Genomic DNA, 18,784 nt, shown 5'->3' with positions numbered 1-18,784 from the left:
TGCAGAGACAGGAGCGGGCGCAGAATCAGTCCCACCTCTGCAAGAATGTGCTTTTTGCTCAGCCCCTCCCTAGGAAATCTTGGACTTGTTAGGTCATTTTAACCAAGTTTTCCAGAACTTGGGAAGTCTCAGAGAGGACCTTGTTCATAAAAGTAAGCCTCCTGGGAGGGAAAAGGTCCAGTCCTTCAAGCGTTCCCAGTAAAGAAAACCCAACAGCATAAGCTAAACCTTTATCAGACACTAGAGAATCCACACACAAGAGATCTCTTTTGTACAGCTCAAAGCCACGAAGAGTTTTAAGTCAAAACTCAAGAAACCAGGCGCTGCTAGCTCCAGTGCCTGGGGAATTACCCGCGTTATTTTAGCTTGCATTTAAGAACAGGTCCATATTGCAGGAGTAAAATAAACTTAAAAAAGAAAAATAACAAAACGTGAAGCTGAGACCTGCAGAAGGGGGGAGGGCGACTGGCAGACGGGAAGAAGAAAGGCCGCTGCTGTTGCGTGTCCAAACCTCCTCCTTCTTGCTGCACGTGCGGGATGGAGGGCCACCCTCAGCGGGGTGGGAGGGTCGGGGCAGGGGCAGAGCTCGCGGCGAACCTGTGGCCGTGGGATGGGCGCGGGGTGGCGAGCGTCGGTTCGGAGCGCGGGGTGGCGAGTGTCGGTTCGGAGCGCGGGGTGGCGAGTGTCGGTTCGGGGCGCGGGGGTGGCGAGCGTCGGTTCGGAGCGCGGGGGTGGCGAGTGTCGGTTCGGGGCGCGGGGTGGCGAGTGTCGGTTCGGGGCACGGGGTGGCGAGCGTCGGTTCGGGGCGCGGGGTGGCGAGCGTCGGTTCGGGGCGCGGGGTGACGAGCATCAGTTCGGGGCGCGGGGTGGCGAGCGTCGGTTCGGGGCGCGGGGTGGCGAGTGTCGGTTCGGGGCGCGGGGTGACGAGCGTCGGTTCGGGGCACGGGGTGACGAGCGTCGGTTCGGGGCGCGGGGTGGCGAGTGTTGGTTCGGGGCGCGGGGTGGCGAGTGTCGGTTCGGGGCGCGGGGTGGCGAGTGTTGGTTCGGGGCGCGGGGTGACGAGCGTCAGTTCGGGCCATGGGGTGGCGAGTGTCGGTTCGGGGCGCGGGGTGGCGAGCGTCGGTTCGGGGCGCGGGGTGGCGAGTGTCGGTTCGGGGCGCGGGGTGGCGAGCGTCGGTTCGGGGCGCGGGGTGGCGAGCGTCGGTTCGGGGCGCGGGGTGACGAGCGTCGGTTCGGGGCGCGGGGTGACGAGCGTTGGTTCGGGGCGCGGGGTGACGAGCGTCGGTTCGGGGCGCGGGGTGGCGAGCATCTGTTCGGGGCGCGGGGTGGCGAGCGTCGGTTCGGGGCGCAGGGTGGCGAGTGTCGGTTCGGGGCGTGGGGTGGCGAGCGTCGGTTCGGGGCGCGGGGTGACGAGTGTCGGTTCGGGGCGTGGGGTGACGAGTGTCGGTTCGGGGCGTGGGGTGGCGAGCGTCGGTTCGGGGCGCGGGGTGACGAGTGTCGGTTCGGGGCGTGGGGTGGCGAGCGTCGGTTCGGGGCGCGGGGTGACGAGTGTCGGTTCGGGGCGCGGGGTGACGAGCATCAGTTCGGGGCGCGGGGTGACGAGCGTCGGTTCGGGACGCGGGGTGACGAGCGTCGGTTCGGGGCGCGGGGTGACGAGCGTCGGTTCGGGGCGCGGGGTGGCAAGCGTCGGTTCGGGGCGCGGGGTGACGAGCGTCGGTTCGGGGCGCGGGGTGGCGAGCGTCAGTTCGGGGCGCGGGGTGACGAGCATCCATCTGGCGCTTCGCAACGACGCAGGGGCGCCCTCGGGACGTTTGGCTGTTGGTCTGAGCGCACCAAACCAGCCGCTCACCCCTGCATCTGCAGCACCGTCCCCTTGAAGGGGCCATTTTCTCACCCTTGGTGCTTTCTCTCTCCGCAGCCGAGGCTTTGGCCAGTCGAACTCCTTACCGACAGCCGGATCTGCAGGGGCAGGACTGGGCCGGCGAAACCCCCGCCAGTTCCAGATCCCCTCCCGCAACCTCCCCACTGCCCGGCTGGGGCTGCTGGGCCCCAGTGGGCTGCTGGGCACCCCCCAGCGCAGCCCTGCCGCCAGCCCCGCCATCCTCAAGCAAGGCAGACAGGTTGGTCACCATTCCCGGTGTCTTCAGCTTTTCCATCCCTTCCCTATAAGCTTCCTGTGCCTTTTCTCCTCTAACCTGCCTGGATCCCTTCTTTTTTTTTCCTTCTTTAGTTCAAGCCAAGCAAACCAGAGCAACTTATTCTCCTCCATGCAGCTGGGTGCAGAAAAGGGACTGGCAGGAGCGAGGCAAACTGGGAGGCGGAGAGGGGAGAGATGAGCTCAAGGGGGTTATAAATACATGGCACAGAGTCCTCCATTTTACATCCTGCATCCCTTTTTTGTTTGCTTCCCACAGAACCTCTGGTTTGCCAACCCCGGGGGCAGCAACAGCATGCCCAGCCGGAGCCACAGCTCGGTGCAAAGGACGCGCTCGCTGCCAGTCCACACCTCCCCGCAGACCATGCTGATGTTTCAGCAGCCAGGTAGGAAGAAAGTATTTCCTTTTTCACTTACCCACAGCCTGGTGGGACGAGGAGAGGCTGCGGGAAAGGAGCCACAGCGGTGAGCCTCGCCTTGTAGCCCCGCTCGCAGCGCCGGCTGTCGCAGCCCAAGCGGGGTATCTTTGACGCTAGATTACTGGGTTGATTCAAGCAGAGACATCACTGGAGGGATTTTGACCCTATATATAACATCTCGGCCCTATATATATACATGGGCTGGTGCCTTCGCTTGCTTCTGAGGGGCTCAGTGTCAGGTGGGGAAGATGGCAGCTCTTCCATCACCGTTTTTGCTCACGCATGGACACGGGCAGCTGGTGCGGAGGGACTGCCTTTGTGCACTCAAGGGAAATTCTTTTCACAATGCACTTGAAGGGAAGCGGTGCTGTGTCGGTGCTTCCTTCCTGAACACTGCAAAAATGCTCCTGTATATAGGAGCATCCTCTGATTCATGGGGGTTCCTGCTGAACCTGGACCCTGACCCTGGAGCATCCTTCCCGTTAGGACATTCATGCCTTTTTCTCTGTGTATCCCTTCATTAGCCGTTAAGTGTGTCTTTTCTTACCAACACACTTACCAGAACAATTTACACCTCAGGACAGGGAGTCATACCCCCGCCAGTAAAATAAACCTCATCTGTGAGCTTCTGCTATGGCTTCAGCATGGCAGCTCCCCTCACATCACACGCCTGCGGTGTTTTAACTGCATAATTTAGGCGGCAAATGTCCTGTACAGCAAAAGCAGCGTCTGTTCTCGGGTATTGATTAAACACCAGGACAAGGGCACATTTCTGCAGGCACTGAAGGAGAATAAACAGTTTTCTTTTTGTGTGTTAGCCTGCGGTGAATGAGGGCGTAGGAGGCTCAGGGAGCCAAAGATGCGGACCGAATTGCAAGGAAAATAAGCAATAATGTGAGGCTGGGCTCCCGAAACACTTTTCGTCGGGCTGCAGGAACCTCAACCCTCCTGGACCTCATCCCATGTTCCTGCAAGCTGGTGGCAAGCAGGAGACGCCAGCCATCAGCAGTAAAAGCTTACTTGCAAAGCTTTTTTCTGCAAAGGGGAGGGCATTTTTGTGCTGTATGGATCAGGCCAGGGCATTGCAGCACAGCAAACTTTGTCCCCCCCACTTTTTTTGTGCTCACCTCCCCAGAGATGGGGCAGCGGGGCCGTGGGCAACCGAGCAGCGGCCAAGCCAGCACAGAAAACCAGATGGCAGCTCTGCCGGCCTGTGCTGCCATCCCATGTCTGAGCGCTAACCCTGCCTGCACACTGCCTGCACGGGCAGCTCTCAGCCCTGCTGCTTCCCGGGGCTGCTTGAAGGTTTTGCACGTATCAAGGATTTTTGCTAGGTCTGAGCAAAGGGGAGAGCCCGGGGCTGCCTTCTCCCCAGGCAGCAGTCCCACTCTTACCCCAGCTCCCCTCCCAGCATCTCTAACCAGTGCCTGAACCCCTCATTTCCATCCACCTCCTGCTGCAATGCCACTGAATTTCCTGAGATTTACCCCTTACCGAACCGGGAGCGATGTCTATTTTTGCAAGCGTCTCTTGCCAGAGGTGATTGCACCGGGAAGCGAAGCACTGCCAGAGCCGGCCATGCGGTCAGACCCCCCTGGGGGCATCTTTCGGGTGGTTTCCTACCCCGTGTGCACCCACTCCGGCATTAGCAGAGCGGGCAGGGGGTGCGGAGCAGGCAGACAGGGTCCCCACCAGGTCCCCTGACCAAGGTCTCCTGTCCTTTTCTCCCTGCAGAGTTCCAGGTGCCGGTGACTGAACCTGACATCAACAACAGGCTGGAGTCCCTGTGCCTGAGCATGACGGAGCACGCACTCAGCGGTGAGCACTCCCTCCTCCTCGGGCTCTTCCAGCACGTCCACACCGCCTCCGCTGAGCCCCCCAGCACCTGCCCCTGCCCCACGCCCCCCAAAAGCTGGGACAGGCTGTGGCTGTGAGGGGATGGGATGGCGGCAAGGGCTGGATGCAGGGATGCTCCCGGGGATGCTCCCGATGGGGGTCGGACAGGGACATTGGCTTCTCTCGGCGAGGTAGCCGCGGCAGAGGGGTAAAACCGAACACAGGGATTACACCCAGCACTAGTGGAGTCCGTGCTTATTAGCCACTAGTTAGCTTGCTAATAATAATTAGTATTAGCTCGCTAGTTTGTTGTTAGTTCTCGATAAAGCCCTTGCCACTGGAGCACTCGAACGGTTCACAGGCTTTGGAGCATTTTACCCTTCTGCCACTGGCGTCCCTCGTTTGGCCGGGGGGTGCAGGAGCCCCGAGGCCCGGGGCTAAAACCATGCCGCGGGCTGCAGGGCGCTGTGCCAGTGACACTGGCGGCTCCTCGCCCAGGCCTGGGGCAGCTGCGGGGGCCAGCCCGGGTGGGCAGATAGCGGGCATGGGGAGGGAGGAGGACCAGGTGAAGAAATGGGCAGGGAAGGCGGAAAAGGCAGCAGCAGCATGATGGAGAGGCCGGCACAGCAAAAAGCACCGGCACCAGAAGCGCCCAGTGCCCCTCACCGATGCACCGGACCCCCGAGCACGAATGATGACTCCCCGGCGATGGGACGAGCGCGGCCGCCTGCATTGCCCAGACCCTCCCAAATAACCAGCTCGGGTCTCGGCCCCGGCAATCCCCGGACTGCGTCGGACAGTTGAGGACAGGAGCCCTTGGGGAGGATGAATGCCACCGGGTTCCCACCACCGGCACGGCTCCCCGCAGCGACGCGACAGCCTGTCCCCTGGAGAGGGACGCGAGAGCAAGGACTGTAAGAGGCAGCAGGGCCCTGGAAGCACCATGGCAGCATCCTCAGCCGGGAAAACAAGGACACTTCTGTCACCTGAAGCGTTTCTCCGGCATGTGCCCAGGCGAGGCTTAGCTGTCTTGTTCCTCTGCAGGGTACTGTTCCTCCGAGTTATTTTTTCCAGGTCGCATACCCCGAGCCTCTCGAAACTGGTCGTGCTATAAATAGCTCTTAAAAAAATAAACCTTCGGGGGAGAAAAAAAAAAAGGTGTAACAAACCTGTTTGTTTTTAGTCTTAAGGAGGGAGGTGGCCACGATGCCCTGGGTAGTGTAACAGGGAGTGCTCTGTTTGGGGGCCGCCCCAGGAGCTGCCCCCCAGCCACACTCCATCCCGGGGATGGGGGTTTGGGATGAGAGACGGGGGGGTGATCGGGGCCACAGGAGGGCTGGAGGGTTGGAAATGCTGTTGGGTGTAGATTTCTGGCCCCGTAAGAGCTGCTGGTGCCCAGGGGGATGGAGGAGAGGGGGCTGCCGGCAGCAGAGTCATTTGTGTGGCTTTGGGGTGGGTTGTGGACCCCGAGCTCCTGGGCTCAGGGCTGTGGGTGCTGGGGACGGGGGGCTCTGGGGAGATGGAAACAACCCCTTGGGGGCGGTTCCTGATGTGGTCCTCTGATGAAGGAAAATTTTGCATCCTCTGCAGTGTGGGCATTGCAGGGCTGGGTTAGCTGCAGGGCAAGGCAGCCCCCCAGGAGCGGCTTCATCCCCGTCCACCCGCTCCTGGGCAGTGGGTCATGAACTTGTCCTGCTGTGGGGGCGGTCCCAGACTCACATTCACCTTGTGGCATCCAGGCTGCCGAGAAACCCCCTCTGCTCCCGGGGAAGGTGCTGTGGGGTTGTGGCAGAAGGCCTGGACCGGTGTTGCGACAGCGACTTGGAGGGGCTGCGGACAGAGCACACAGGCACCGGCAGAGTCCGGACACCCCAAAATCCTTTTGCAGACCCCTGGGGAGATGGGGAGGGTGTCTCCATGCTACCACCTTGTCACAGGGGTCGTGGGTTGGGGTGCTCTGGGGGGGGTCCATGCCCTCCACCTCGGGGTGGGTTACCAGTGCAACATGAGCAGCTGCTTGCCAGGGCTGCTTCTAACTCTCCCTTCCCGCTTGCAGATGGTGTCGACCGAACCTCCACGATCTAGAAGGCGTCGCGACGGGGACGCTGGCCGGGAGAACAACTGCTGCGGGTCCAGCGGCGAGGTCGGGGCTTGCAGGGAGCCTCAGCGATAGCTTGCATCCTTTCTCCTCTCTCTCCTCTCCTCTCTCTTTCTCTCTCTCTCCTGTTTTAATTTTGTGAATGTGTAGATTGTCCTTGTGAACATATCATTAGACTTGGAATTTGTGTTGTCATTTATTACATCCATGCTAAGGGGGGGAAAAAAAAGGTGAAAAATCGACGATGATGAAGAAGCATGGGGAGGGTTGGGGGGGGACGCGGCAGGAGAGTGCTGACAACGGAGGGTTCACCGGAGCACCGCGGGCAAACCCTGTTTCTGGATGAGGATACGAATGAATCTTGAATATCACGCGGGTGTGTACGACCAAAAACCCTTTGGGGAGGAGTTGCCTGTCCCGCCCGGGGCTTGGGGGCCGGTGGTCCCGTCTCTTGAGTTTCGCTGCATTCAGGCATGGACTGGCCCGGCGAGCCCAGATTTAAAAAAGAAAAAAAATAAATAACCCCAAAATTTCCTTTCAGTTCAGCCAAGAGCATCGGCAGTTTCGAGGCAGTGTTGTGCACAAAGCAGCGGAGGCGGAGGGTCGGCGGGCACCTACCGGGCGTGGGGTCACACACCCCCCCGTCCCTGCTCCCCTGGCACGGGTCAGGGTGCCGGGGCTCGGGGTGGGGGGCATCTCGCCTAGCGGAGGGTCCCGGGGATGTCGGCAAAGGGGGGGGATTCTGGGTGAGTTTCCTTGTCTCTTGCCTTGCCTGCGTGGGTACCGGGAAGGTGCTGCATCCTGGCTTCACACATCTGCCCCCAGCCCGCCGAAATCCAGCCACGAGGGGCTTTTCCAGCCCCGAGGTGGCCGATGAGGGATGAAGGAGGCTTGGGACCGAGCGCATGGTTTTTATTTAGCCAAATAAAAACCAAGCCCCAAAGGGCACCAAAATACAGCTCCACAGCCCCATTTTTCTTGGCATTAAACGTGTGCTGGGGAGAAGGTGTTGCTCAGCTGCCTCCTCATCCGCCACTGCATTGCTTCCTGTAACAGGGAGCTAAATTTGGTCCAAGGGAATTAAATAGATAAACCTGATATGGCGCTGCTCAAGCCCATGCTCAAAGCAAGGTCGGGGCCAGAACCGCCATCCGTGCCCGTGGCGATGCTCGGCGTAGCACTGGCTTTGATCCTGCCGGGCCTGATGATGCTCTGAGTCCCCTGGTGGAATAATAATAAATTTAAAATTAAGTAATGAAGGGAGGTGACGGGTGGGTGCGGCAGCCACGGGGGCTGCAGCAATATTCCCAAAATGGGCTCGGCCGTGAGCACCGACGGGCAGCAGCGAGTGCCGGGACCGGCCGGAGCAGGGCTGGGAGCTAAGGGGGACCCGGAGCGTCAGCTGGGCCGGCGGGGATGGGAGATGTGTGACTCCATTTCCATGCAGCATTTTTGAGTCTTTTTCTTTAAAAACAAGTGCCAAATGCAATGTTTTATGTTTGCTGTTCCTTGGTGTCCTGTTTCCCGGCAGGCATGAGATGGGGGTAGGGGGGTGTTGGGGGGGGAGCAGAGAAGGGAAAACCCGAAAGCGAGGGAGGTTGGGAAGAGGTGTGAGGAGGTGAAGCGGGGGCCGGGGGGGGCCGAGCCGCAGGCGCCGGCTGGCGCTGGGGCCCTGGGTCACCCCACCGAGCACCCCCAGGTTGTATGAAACCGAGGTGTGAACACTACCGCCGTAGCAGGAGCCTTTCCCCAGGGAAGGCTCAAATGTATTTACGGAGCTGAAATTCTATTTATTCCTTCGCTGACTATAGAAACAGAGGTTATCTGATTGTTAAGAGATATTATTTTGGATATATTACCTATTAACTTGCTATGGCTGGTAACCATGATTATGTCTGTTATTAACGACCACCAAATAATTCAATTGTTTTTTTTCCTTTTGTTAAAAAAAAAAAAAAAGCAGCTTATTTTCCATTGACAGTGTATAGGTTAATAATGACTTCGTTGTGTTTGCTGTTTCTTGGGGTTTTTTTAAGTAAAAAAAAAGAAAAAAAGTGGCTTCAGTTGCGTTCGGGAAGTCCTGCCTGGCTCTGGGGTGCCTGCGCTGAGTGCAGGCAGCAGAGCTCCAGTGAAAGAAATCTAAAAAAAAAACAAAAAGGCAAAAAAAAAGCTTGAATCCTAAAAGAAAATAAAAATTATTTATAAAAAGAAAAAAGAAAAAAAAAAACAGTTGCATGAGTGAGGCTGTGAAGTCAAATCTTTAGTAATAAAGCGGCAGTGCCTTTCTTTTTTGTATTCACCCATTCACCCCACGTGCAACTGTTTTGTACCACGCGCGCGTCGTGGCGAGGGCAATGTCGCCGCCGCGGGGGCCCTCGGCGTCGGGTGGGCATCTCCCCCCCCTGCTCCCCCAGAGTCAGCCCCTGGCCCCCCCCAGCACCCGCCGGGGACCTTTTACTGGTGCTGTTCCCCTGAGCCGTCCCCGGCTGCAGCGGGGGAGGCCGGCCAGCTCAGCGCCCAAGTGTCCTTGGGTCCGGCGGATGCTCCCCGCGGCTGCGACACCCAGGGGAAAAAGAAATAAAAACCCACCCTTTTCTTTCGAGGTGTCCTCCCCCTCCCCAGGGACAAGCCCTGCGCTCGACTCGACTTGAGCTGGGCTTTGCCTCTGCTCGCTCAGCTCATTTAAAAAAAAAAATCTTGGAGGGGGGGGTCAAGCCCGGCCAGCATCCAGCAGGAAAATCCAAAACTGTGATTTACACCCGCGAGTGGCGCGGATCAAAGCTCGAGTTTGGTCAGCACTTAGGGAAACTATTTCTGTTGTCACCTTTCTCCATGTCGGGGTGCAGCCGTGCCCCAGGTTTGGCTTTCTGAATGTGCCTGATGGAAAGTGGGTCCTGCAGACGTCTATAATTTGCACACAGCGACGATAACACTAAAGTTGATTTTATACGAGTCATCAGAGTTTGCAAAGTGAGTTTTATTTTTTGTATTCCTTTATCTTTACTTAAAGGTGAATGTGTATTCCTCTGGGAGGAATAGGAAGAAAAAAAAAACCAGGAATGTTAATAATGTTAAACAAATACTTCCTCCCTTATTAATATATATAACCCTTATGTATTTATGCATATTGTAAGCTTACTTTAAAAAGCTTTGAACTCTCTTCTGTTGCATGCCGTTCCCGGGCAGCTTTTTATTGTACATGCATGCCTTTAGTCCTGGTTTTTCTGTACAAAGTTAGTGCACAAAGAACTATTTTTGCCTAGTTAATGTTGCCGAGCAATGCATATTTTTTAAACTTTTTTTTTTTTTTGTCATATATGGAAATAGCATGTTTGTTACATGTAAAAGCTTCCCGATATAAAGAAATACTAATGTTTGGAGATGCCGGTCTTTGCAAGTGTACAGTTTTCAAATGTTGTTCCCAGTGAAACACCCTTGTGATTTCAACTTGCTCCAATGTATTTATTACTCATTTCCTCCCATGTAACTAGGAATCATGGCTATATTTCATATCAACGTTATATTGAAAGTGAAGGGAGATGATTAATACAAGGTTTTGTAACACTGGGGTGTGGCGCCTCCTTATTTACGCTCTTTTTTGGCAGATGGCTTCATACTTTAAAAAAAAAATAGAATAAAATAAATGGCCAGCCCTGTGGGGTAAGAGAGGGGAGGAGGAGTTGCATAGTCCTGCAGGGGGGTTTATCAGCTTTATATAAAATCCGTGGCAGGGCTTACAAATCCCCAGCATTCCCCACGCAGCTGCTTCTCTGTCCCTTTGGGACACCCACGCCCCAGGAGCTGTTCAGATACGGGCTTTTCTCTTGAAATCAGCGGGAATTGGGGCTGGAGCAGCTCGGAGGCTGCAGATGAGGCTGTGGAGGCACACAGAGGAGCCCGCTCAGCCGAGAGCCTCAGCGTGTGCATGGAGACATTTGGGTCGGGTTTTTAAGGCTGGACTGAGTCTGGGCTAAAACCTTGCAAATTTCAGACCTGCCTTAGGCTGCAGTGGGCAGGGAAGGATGCTCTGAGCTAGCACTGCCGCTTGCCGTGGGCACTCAGCAGGATCATGGCTTCTGGACCAGGTTTTTCCATATTTTCTCAGCTTTGGGCTGTGCACAGGCTGAGGGTGGCAGGACACCCCCCACCCCACCACCCAGATCACCCCCTCCCACGCCTCACTCAGCAGGGGCAGGGAGAGCAAGGTGCTCGGCGTGGGGTTGGCTACCTCCAGGTGTGGTGGCTGCACCTCTCTGGGCAGCCTGGTGCAGGGTTAGACCATGCTTTTGGTTACAAAATGGCTTTTTCTAACATTTAAATGGACTTTCCCATGTTTCGGCTTGTAGCCATTGCCTCTTGTAGCTCGTTTTTATCCCCCTTTGCATTGGATGCATCAGTAAGAAACCCCCTGAGCTGCCACTTCTCCCAGTTGACAAAGCCCCGCTCCTGCAGGCTCTTCTCAACTAGTCCAAGCTCTAAATCATCAGCTTAGCCATTCACTGCACTCATATGTCCCTGTCCCTCCTGTACTGGGGAGCCCAGCACTGGCCCAGCACACCAGGTGTGTCTCAGGGCAGGCTCACCCTCCTTGACCTGCTGGAGATGGTCTTCTCAATCCAGCCCAGGATGCTGGTGGCCACCTTTGCCGTGAGGGTGGATTGCTGGCTCATGGGCAGCTTGGTGTCCACCAGGGCTTCCAGGTCCGCCTCTGCAAAGCTGCCCTCTGCCTGGTAGGCCCCCAGTGTGCACTGGTGCATGGCGTTATCCCTCCCCAGCCGCAGGACTTGGCCCCTTGCTGAAATTCATGAGGTTCCTCTCAGCCCATTTCTCCAGCGTGTCCAGGTCCCTCTGAATGGCAGCATGACCTTCTGGTGCGTCAGCCACTCCTCCCAGTTTTGTATTAGCTGTAGACATGCTGACAGCGTGACGGTGTCCAGGTCACTGAGGATGAGGTTAAAAGAGTAGTTGGCCCCATTATTGACCCCTCGGGTACAGCACTATTGCCCACCCTCGAGGTGGACTTTGTGCCAGTGAAGCCAGCCCTCTGAGCCCAGCCGGTCAGCCAGTTTTCAGCCCACATTAATGTCAAATTATCCAGTCTGTACTTTGTCAGCCTGTCCATGAGGGTGTTGTGGGAGACAGCGTCAAAAGCCTCACCGAAGTCAAGATAAATCACCCGCTGCTCTGCCCTCGCCCACTGGGCCAGTCACCGCAGTGCAGAAGGCTGGATGGGCACCCGTTCCCTTTGTGAAGCCACATTGACTGCTCCCCATCACCTTCTTGTCCTTCAGGTGTCTGGAAACGGTGTCCAGGCTTAGTTGCTCCACCACCTTCACAGGTGTGGAGCTGAAGCTGACTGGCCTGCAGCTCCCCAGAGCCTCCTTCCTGTCCTTCTTGAGGAAAGGAGTGACTTTGGCTCTTTTCCAGTCCTCAGAAACTTCCCTGATCACCATGCCCTTTTCAAGATCACTAGCAGTGGCCTTGCGGTGGCTCCCGCAGCACCCGTGGGTGCACCCCATCAGGCCCCATGGACTTGTGCATGTCCACATCTCTCACCAGTTCCAACTCCAGGTGAGATTTAGCTTCCCAAGCTCCATCCCTGGATGCCCACACAGTGTCCCTATGCTTCTCCCGGGGCCCCTGTCCCTGCTTCTGTCTCTCATATGCTTCCTTTCAATGCCTGAGTTGTGCCAGGAGCTCCTTGGGCATCCAGCACTGCCCCCAACCTTCATGTACCCCACCAGTCCTTACTGGGTTGCAAGCGTGAGGTGGAGCAGACCGTCTCCCCTTGCTTGCCTGTGTCAGGTCAATGTCATGGGTGCCCTCCAGAGACCTCCTGGGTGGCCTGGGCCCTGCTGTGGTGTCTCTCCCGCAGGCATCGGGGTGGTTAATGTCCCCCACAATGAGCAGAACCTGCAAACATGGGGCTTCTTCAGGTTGTTTGAAAACCTCATCCGCTGCTTGTCCTTGGAAGAGTCTCCTAGTAAGCTCCCCAACGCTGATGAGACCAAGTACCCCAAAAGCATGTCCTCAAGGCCTTTCTATTTAAAGACACTCCTGAGCATCATGGGCCGGGCCACCCAGGAGGGAACATTCATCACAGGTTCAGTCCCGCCCAAATTACCCTGCCCAGGAGAGCACCCACATCCGCAGCTCACAGGCAACAGCTCCCTGCACCCACCACGCATCAGCCCTCCCGACGCGGCTAAGAAAAGCATTACCTAAACCCCAGCGAAATGCCTTTTCCTTCCATAAACAGTTTGCCTTTCCACGTACGTGTGCCTGCTGTCTGGGTCTCAAAGCACGGGTTTGTTGCACTAATAGAGAATGAAAAGGGAAAGGAAAAAGCAAAAAGCCCTGGGATGGAAAATTGGAGCTGGAAGGGCTGAAAAGGCTCCAAGGAAAGTCCGCAGCAGCCGTGCGGTTAGGGAGAGTCTGTGGGTCCCTCAGACAGGCAAATTAGAAAGGCTTAAAAAAGGAAAAGCAAGAGAAAAAAAAAAACATTTCTGTGCTGTCAGGAGCTGTTGGATGAATCAGCACCAGAGATTAAAGGCCTTACCAACCTGTGCTCCCACCACGCACCCAGCCTGGGAGAGTCGGGCTCGCGGTCTCCTGCCCTGTGGAGGCTGCAGCCCACATCCAGCCCGGCTCCTTGCAGGCAAAGGCAGGAGCCGGTGGCCACTGTTTTAGCAGCTGCTTGGCTGTACTGGTTTTGACAGCATCCCTGCCAAGCATGGGATAACCTCAGGTTATCTTGTTAACAGGGTCTTTTCTACACCTACCCCGAAGGGTGATGGAAAGGAGCCGCAGCCCTGGGAGCTGGCGCAGCCACCCAGGCGCACCCTCTCAGGGGATGCTTTGTCCCTTTGGCCCTAACCCCAGGCTCCCGGTGCAGGTACAAATGCCTCATATTTAACAGCAAGGGGAATAGCCAGGGGATCAATTTATCAGCAGTGGTAGGCAAGGATTTCCCATTACAGGAAAGTTTTTAATCAAGATGGAGAGGGCTTTACCAGAAGCGCTCCTCGAGTTCAAGGAATAATTAATTCCCCAGGTCTGTTGGCTGAGGCTGTGCGGGAGAGGCTGGATGATAACAGTGGGCTCTCTGCCAGCTGGGGACCCACTCTTGGAATATACCAAATTGCCACCGCCACGCTGCTCCTCGGAGCCATGGGCTGGCAGCCCACGCCAGCAGCACCGGGCTCATCACCAGCAGCGGGACTATTTTGCTTGTCGTGGCCTCTGTCACCCCCTCGTGAGCAGCAAACAATGCCGTGCAGCCCCCTGGGGAGGAAAATATTCCTAGAGCTGGTGCATCCGCACCCAAGGCTGCGTGGAGACAGTTGTTCCTGTAAGCAGCCTGACCCTGTTCAGCTGCAGCAAAGGCAGATGCTTGACAGCGCTTTTAGAGCGTGAATTCACGGCAGGGCTCAGCAGAGCCGCTGAGCGCTCCGGGGAGCTAGTTTTAATTGGGATCTGCAAATAGCTCAGTAATGTATGCCTGGCATGGGCACCCTGGGGCTATGGGCTCACTCACGTGGGGAGGTGGATGCGGTGGGGCTGAGTGGTCCCTGCATCCACCCTGCAGGTCACAGGTCCTAGCGCGGGATCAGAATGGGTACCCTATATTTATAGCGCTCTATATGTCTACCTGGGCAGAGTTTGCAGCCTTATGAAGATGAGGCCACCCCTCTGCACCTCTCAGCAAAGTGCCTGGTGATGGCCGCTTAAGCTGGCCTAGCAAGGGCACCCATCCCTATGCAGTTTGGGGGAGAGGGTGCTAGAGCTGCACTGCCTGCCGTGGAGCCGTCGGCACCACCGAAGGGAGCGGTCAGCGACGAGGGGACCACCTTCGCCTGAGGAAGGAGCCCAAAGCCCAGCGCGGGCAGAGCCGGGGCAGCAGCGAAGCAGTGCTTGCAGGCTGCAGGCGCCTGGAAGAGCAAAGCAGTGGTATTTTTCCCCTTTTCCCTAAGAAAACACCACCAGTGACCAAGCTTCGTCAGAGGAGAAATTGCCCAGCTCAGCCAGAGCTCCTAATTTTCGACAGAAAATAGCTTTTTGGCCAATTTTAAATAGTAATAAATTTTTTTTATATCATCCTGATAGGTTAGCCCCTGCTTTTTGACACATCGGCTCCATCTCCATCCCCTATGAAGAGGTGGTACAGGCTGGCATTTGCTGCCCAGGGCAGCATCACCCGGCAGCGGGATGCAGCAGAGGGGCTGGGTGCCCCTCTCCCACCCACCGTGCCCCCAGCCTGGTGTCGGGGTGGGCCCCAGGGCTCCCCGAAAAGCAATTGCAGCCCCCATGAAAGGTCTTGCTCCTCTCCTGTGGTGAGCAGAGCTCGGGGCCTGGCTCAGCAGAGGGAGCCACAGACTGTAGCTCCCCGGGCACAGGCAGGCAGCTACAGAGGCTGGGGCCCAGCTCGGCCCTCTCTCCCCTCTTGCCGCATCACCCAGCCAGAGCCGGAGCCAGGACCTTTGCAGCTTCCCTGCCAGCTACCCCTCCTGCTGCTGCCTCCCTACAGAAAACCTTTCCCATCCTTTTTCTCTCCACTGGCTGCGCTGGCTCCTTGCAATAGTACCCATTTCTCTCCCAGTTTATCTCCCCAGAGGATGGGCAATGGCGAAGAGACTGGAGAAGATGAGCAAAGACCTGAGGTGCAGCCTGCCCGTGGCCCTGGGGCTGGCACCCCTGTGGCTGCGTGGGTTTGGGCCCCCGCAGGAAGCGTTTACGCAGCGCTAAGGGCTGTCACCCTACACAGCCTTAAAAACAAATGCAGATCCTAAACGTATCCTGCAGGTATGTTATGAAGGCGACGCCAACAGGGCAGATGTTTAAGGCAAACTTATTGTCTTCCAATAATTAATGCTATCTACAGGCCACACAACTTGCGATATTTCTGGTTAGAGCAGAAAACACATGCAAAGGATGATCCCTTCCTACCTGCAGTCAGTAAAAATAACAGAATCATAGAATCACCGAATGGTTTGTGTTGGAAGGGACCTTTAGAGGTCATCTAGTCCAAACCCCGCCCCTGCAGTGAGCAGGGACATTTTTAATAATAGGTAAAAACAAATTTATTATTTGTTTTACAGTTTTTGGTTTTGACAGTTTGTCAAAAAGCAGGGGCTAACCTACCAGGTGATTGAAAAAAAAGTCTAGCTTTTTTTACCATAAAGATACCACACGCACCCCCAGTCATTCACTGGCCAATCTGCTTGTAATAATGTCTCTAATGCTGGATGCTGATAACAGTATTTATATGGGAAGCAGAAATTTTGCCTTTTTCCTATGCATCGACGCGCTGCCCAGCTGGAGCCACGGCGGTCACCTCCTCCACCTGCTCCCGCAGCTCTCCGGTGGGTCGGGGCACAGCTGCCGCCAGCATTGCAGGACAAGGGAACTAAAGACATGCCAGCTTTATGGTAAGATACGGCTTCTCTAGGGGAACGGGGGATGCTGACAGGGTGTACGGGCACTCATGGCCAGGGCAGGACGGAGCTGAGGCACAAACGCCCTCCCGTAGCACTCGGTAAAGGGTTCCCAGGTCACACGTGAAAGTTGGGTGGTGGGCACCCACCCAGGAATTGCTCCCTTGGTGGCATTCGTACACACCCAGGCAAAGGACTCACCATTGTGGTTTGCCTTAGCACTTTTAAAATAGTTTACAGGCCTGTGGAGCTCAGTTAGCTGCTCTTATGGTGGATTTTTAACCTTTGCTTTTACTGTTGCAATCTCGGTACAGAGCAGCAGAGCAAACAGAGAGGTAACATGGTCAGTCCACTCTGCCAAAACCGCCCCTGCAGAGCCCCAACACCAAAAACACAATATAAAGTTGTCAAAAAAATAAACCAATTCCTTGTAATTACATTCCTTGGGTACTTTAGCAAAATTTCTTTGAACATTGCGATTTATTTGCTGTCCCTCTTAACAGCCCAGCCCAAGGCATATTAAAAAGAGCCTTAATGTCTTCTATCCTCTCAACTACTAAATCATGACTATAACTTTAAATACACCTGGAAGGCAAAGCATCTCATAAAGGTTATTTCCAGGAGTTTGGCAGAAGGGCTCAGCCAAAGCTCAAAGGGCACGGCTGATTCGGAGCTCTTTCCCAACACCAACAACTCACTCAAGAGAGCAGGGGCAGAAACCAGAGGCTGGGTAAAGAGCAATTTGAGCCCACTAAGCAACTACGAGCTGCTGGAAGGTTGTGATGGCTGCATAAAGTCTCCAGGATGAGCAGAGTCCTTGACTGCAGCCACTCAGAAGGCAGAATTTTGGCTCGAAAGAGCCTGTTTTGGGATCCCCTGGGTAAAAAGCCCAAGGAAAGGCAGATCCCTTCAGATGCTTTCCCCACAAGTGCTGACAGGTACTCAACCTAGGTGAGGCCTAGACAACAGCCACCCACTCAGGAACCCATACTGCACCCATGGACATACCAGTCCTACTCTGGCTTGCAGCTCCCCATTGCTGAACGCTCAGAGCCATCTGTCAGGCGCTTCCCAGCTAGCCGGTACCGCCCAGGTTCCTCATACCTCCCTCTCAGAGACCTAACCACAAGGCTGGCCATGTTTCCATGAGCTTCCTTGGGGACAGGTTGGGCTGGCCTGGCAGCTCTCACGTCTTTGGGCAGCAACATTCACTATTCACCACCTACCTGACCGTTCTTAGAATCACAGAATCATTACGGCTGGAAAAGACCTCTAAGATCATCAAGTCCATCCACCAACCCAACACCCCCAGGCCTCCTAAACCATGGCCCCAAGTGCCACGTCTACACAGTTTTTAACACCTCCAAGGGATGGTGACTCCCCCACCTCTCTGGGCAGCCTGTGCCAGGGCCTGACCGCTCCCTCAGGAAAGACATTTTCCCTAATATCCATCTAAACCTCCCCTGACGCAGCTTGAGGCTGTTTCCTCTCGTCCTGTCACTGGTGACCTGGGAGCAGAGACCAGCCCCCCCCTCACTCCAGCCCCTCTCAGGCAGCTGCAGAGAGCGAGAAGGGCTCCCCTCAGCCTCCCCTTCTCCAGGCTAAACCCCCCCAGCCCCCTCAGCCGCCCCCCAGCACACTTGTGCTCCAGACCCTGCCCCAGCCCCGCTGCCCTTCTCTGGACACGCTCCAGCCCCTCAAGGCCCTTCTTGTCCCGAGGGGCCCAAACCTGAGCCCGGCATTCGAGGTGGGGCCTCATCTTGTCAGATCAAGCTGATCATTAGCAAGATCAAGCTGATCTTGATGATCACCAGCAGGATCTTGTACACAACAGGGTGCTTTGAAGAAGATTTGGGACTTGTGCTTTTTAGTGGAGAACAAATATCTACGACGGCCTTGGGAGCACAAAGACAGCATGAGGTCCAGTCACGAGCAACGCAGCTGGGCAGGAGATCTCTGCCCAGTGTTTCCAGGAGAGGCATCCCCATCTCCAGCAAGCTCCCACATCAGGGAGAGCTGGGACTTGCTGGCAAAGCAAGTGACCCACCAGCCAGGTCTGTAGGGAATTCACACCAGAGCACAGGAAACCAAGGCCTCTTTTTCGCACTGTGAGATAAGCAGGACTCATCACCTCCCGAGGCTCCTAGCTGTGAAAAGTTTCCGGAACTGAAGCATACCCCTCACCTAGAGGTTGAACATGAGGGGAGAGGACCAGGGAGCCTGTGCCAAGGACCTGGCTGTGCACAACCTAGGGATTTGCTGTCTGATCACCCCACAGCACAGTGATAGGAAAAAAAAAACAACACAAAGAAGCTGCTTATTGGGGGACTCCTGAGGAAAAAAACCTGATAAGCAACAGCTGCCACTGCAGGGTATGAGGAAATGAATAGAGCATGTGATAAAGCAGGTGGGATCATGTGAGGTGTGGTAGGGCAGGGATGGGGGGTTGTCGCCTTAATAACAGCTTTTTGTTCTTTTACAGATTTGGTTCGTAGTGCTCCCTTCTGTCTTTTCGAGCTGTGAATACTTTCAAGCTGAATATTTTTTTGCCCCAATGAAAACACATTTTCCCATGATCACAAAACTCAGGGAGGCTCCTTCCCAATCCCACCCCTAAAAAAAATTAAAGAGGGAGGGAATAGAAAACTTCTTGCAGAAATGCCTGTTTTGACAAACAGGCTGCTTCCCACCACACGCTGGCTTTAATATCCAACCGTGGGAAACACAGAAGTAACTCAGCTTCATGACAAAGACAAATTCCTGACAATGCTCCTGCGGCTTCCCAGGAGGGTTATTTCCACACAGGACAGACCATTTGGGGGGAAAAAAACCACAACAGAAC

The 18,784-nt window shown here is 55.8% G+C and overlaps 1 protein-coding gene across 4 annotated transcripts in view; it reads left to right on the top strand.

Moving 5' to 3' along the window:
• The window catches only part of SAMD4A (sterile alpha motif domain containing 4A), a 108,317-nt gene extending 98,245 nt beyond the window's left edge, over positions 1-10,072 (top strand). For 2 of the 4 annotated variants that reach the window (XM_064461106.1, XM_064461104.1), the window contains 4 exons: positions 1,919-2,120; positions 2,415-2,541; positions 4,309-4,392; positions 6,467-10,072. In XM_064461106.1, the coding sequence (XP_064317176.1) occupies positions 1,919-2,120; positions 2,415-2,541; positions 4,309-4,392; positions 6,467-6,495 (442 nt within the window). In that variant the 3' untranslated portion in view covers positions 6,496-10,072. Of the gene's footprint in view, positions 1-1,918; positions 2,121-2,414; positions 2,542-4,308; positions 5,568-6,466 lie in introns of those variants that run through there. The other 2 variants (XM_064461105.1, XM_064461103.1) reach the window with 1 other exon arrangement.
• Positions 10,073-18,784: the final 8,712 nt, after the last annotated feature.

The sequence above is a fragment of the Phalacrocorax carbo genome, chromosome 9, assembly GCF_963921805.1.
Source record: "Phalacrocorax carbo chromosome 9, bPhaCar2.1, whole genome shotgun sequence".
Taxonomy (NCBI): Eukaryota; Metazoa; Chordata; class Aves; order Suliformes; family Phalacrocoracidae; genus Phalacrocorax; species Phalacrocorax carbo.
Note: the sequence above shows the minus strand (reverse complement) of the source record. Positions and strands in the feature narration are given on the sequence as shown.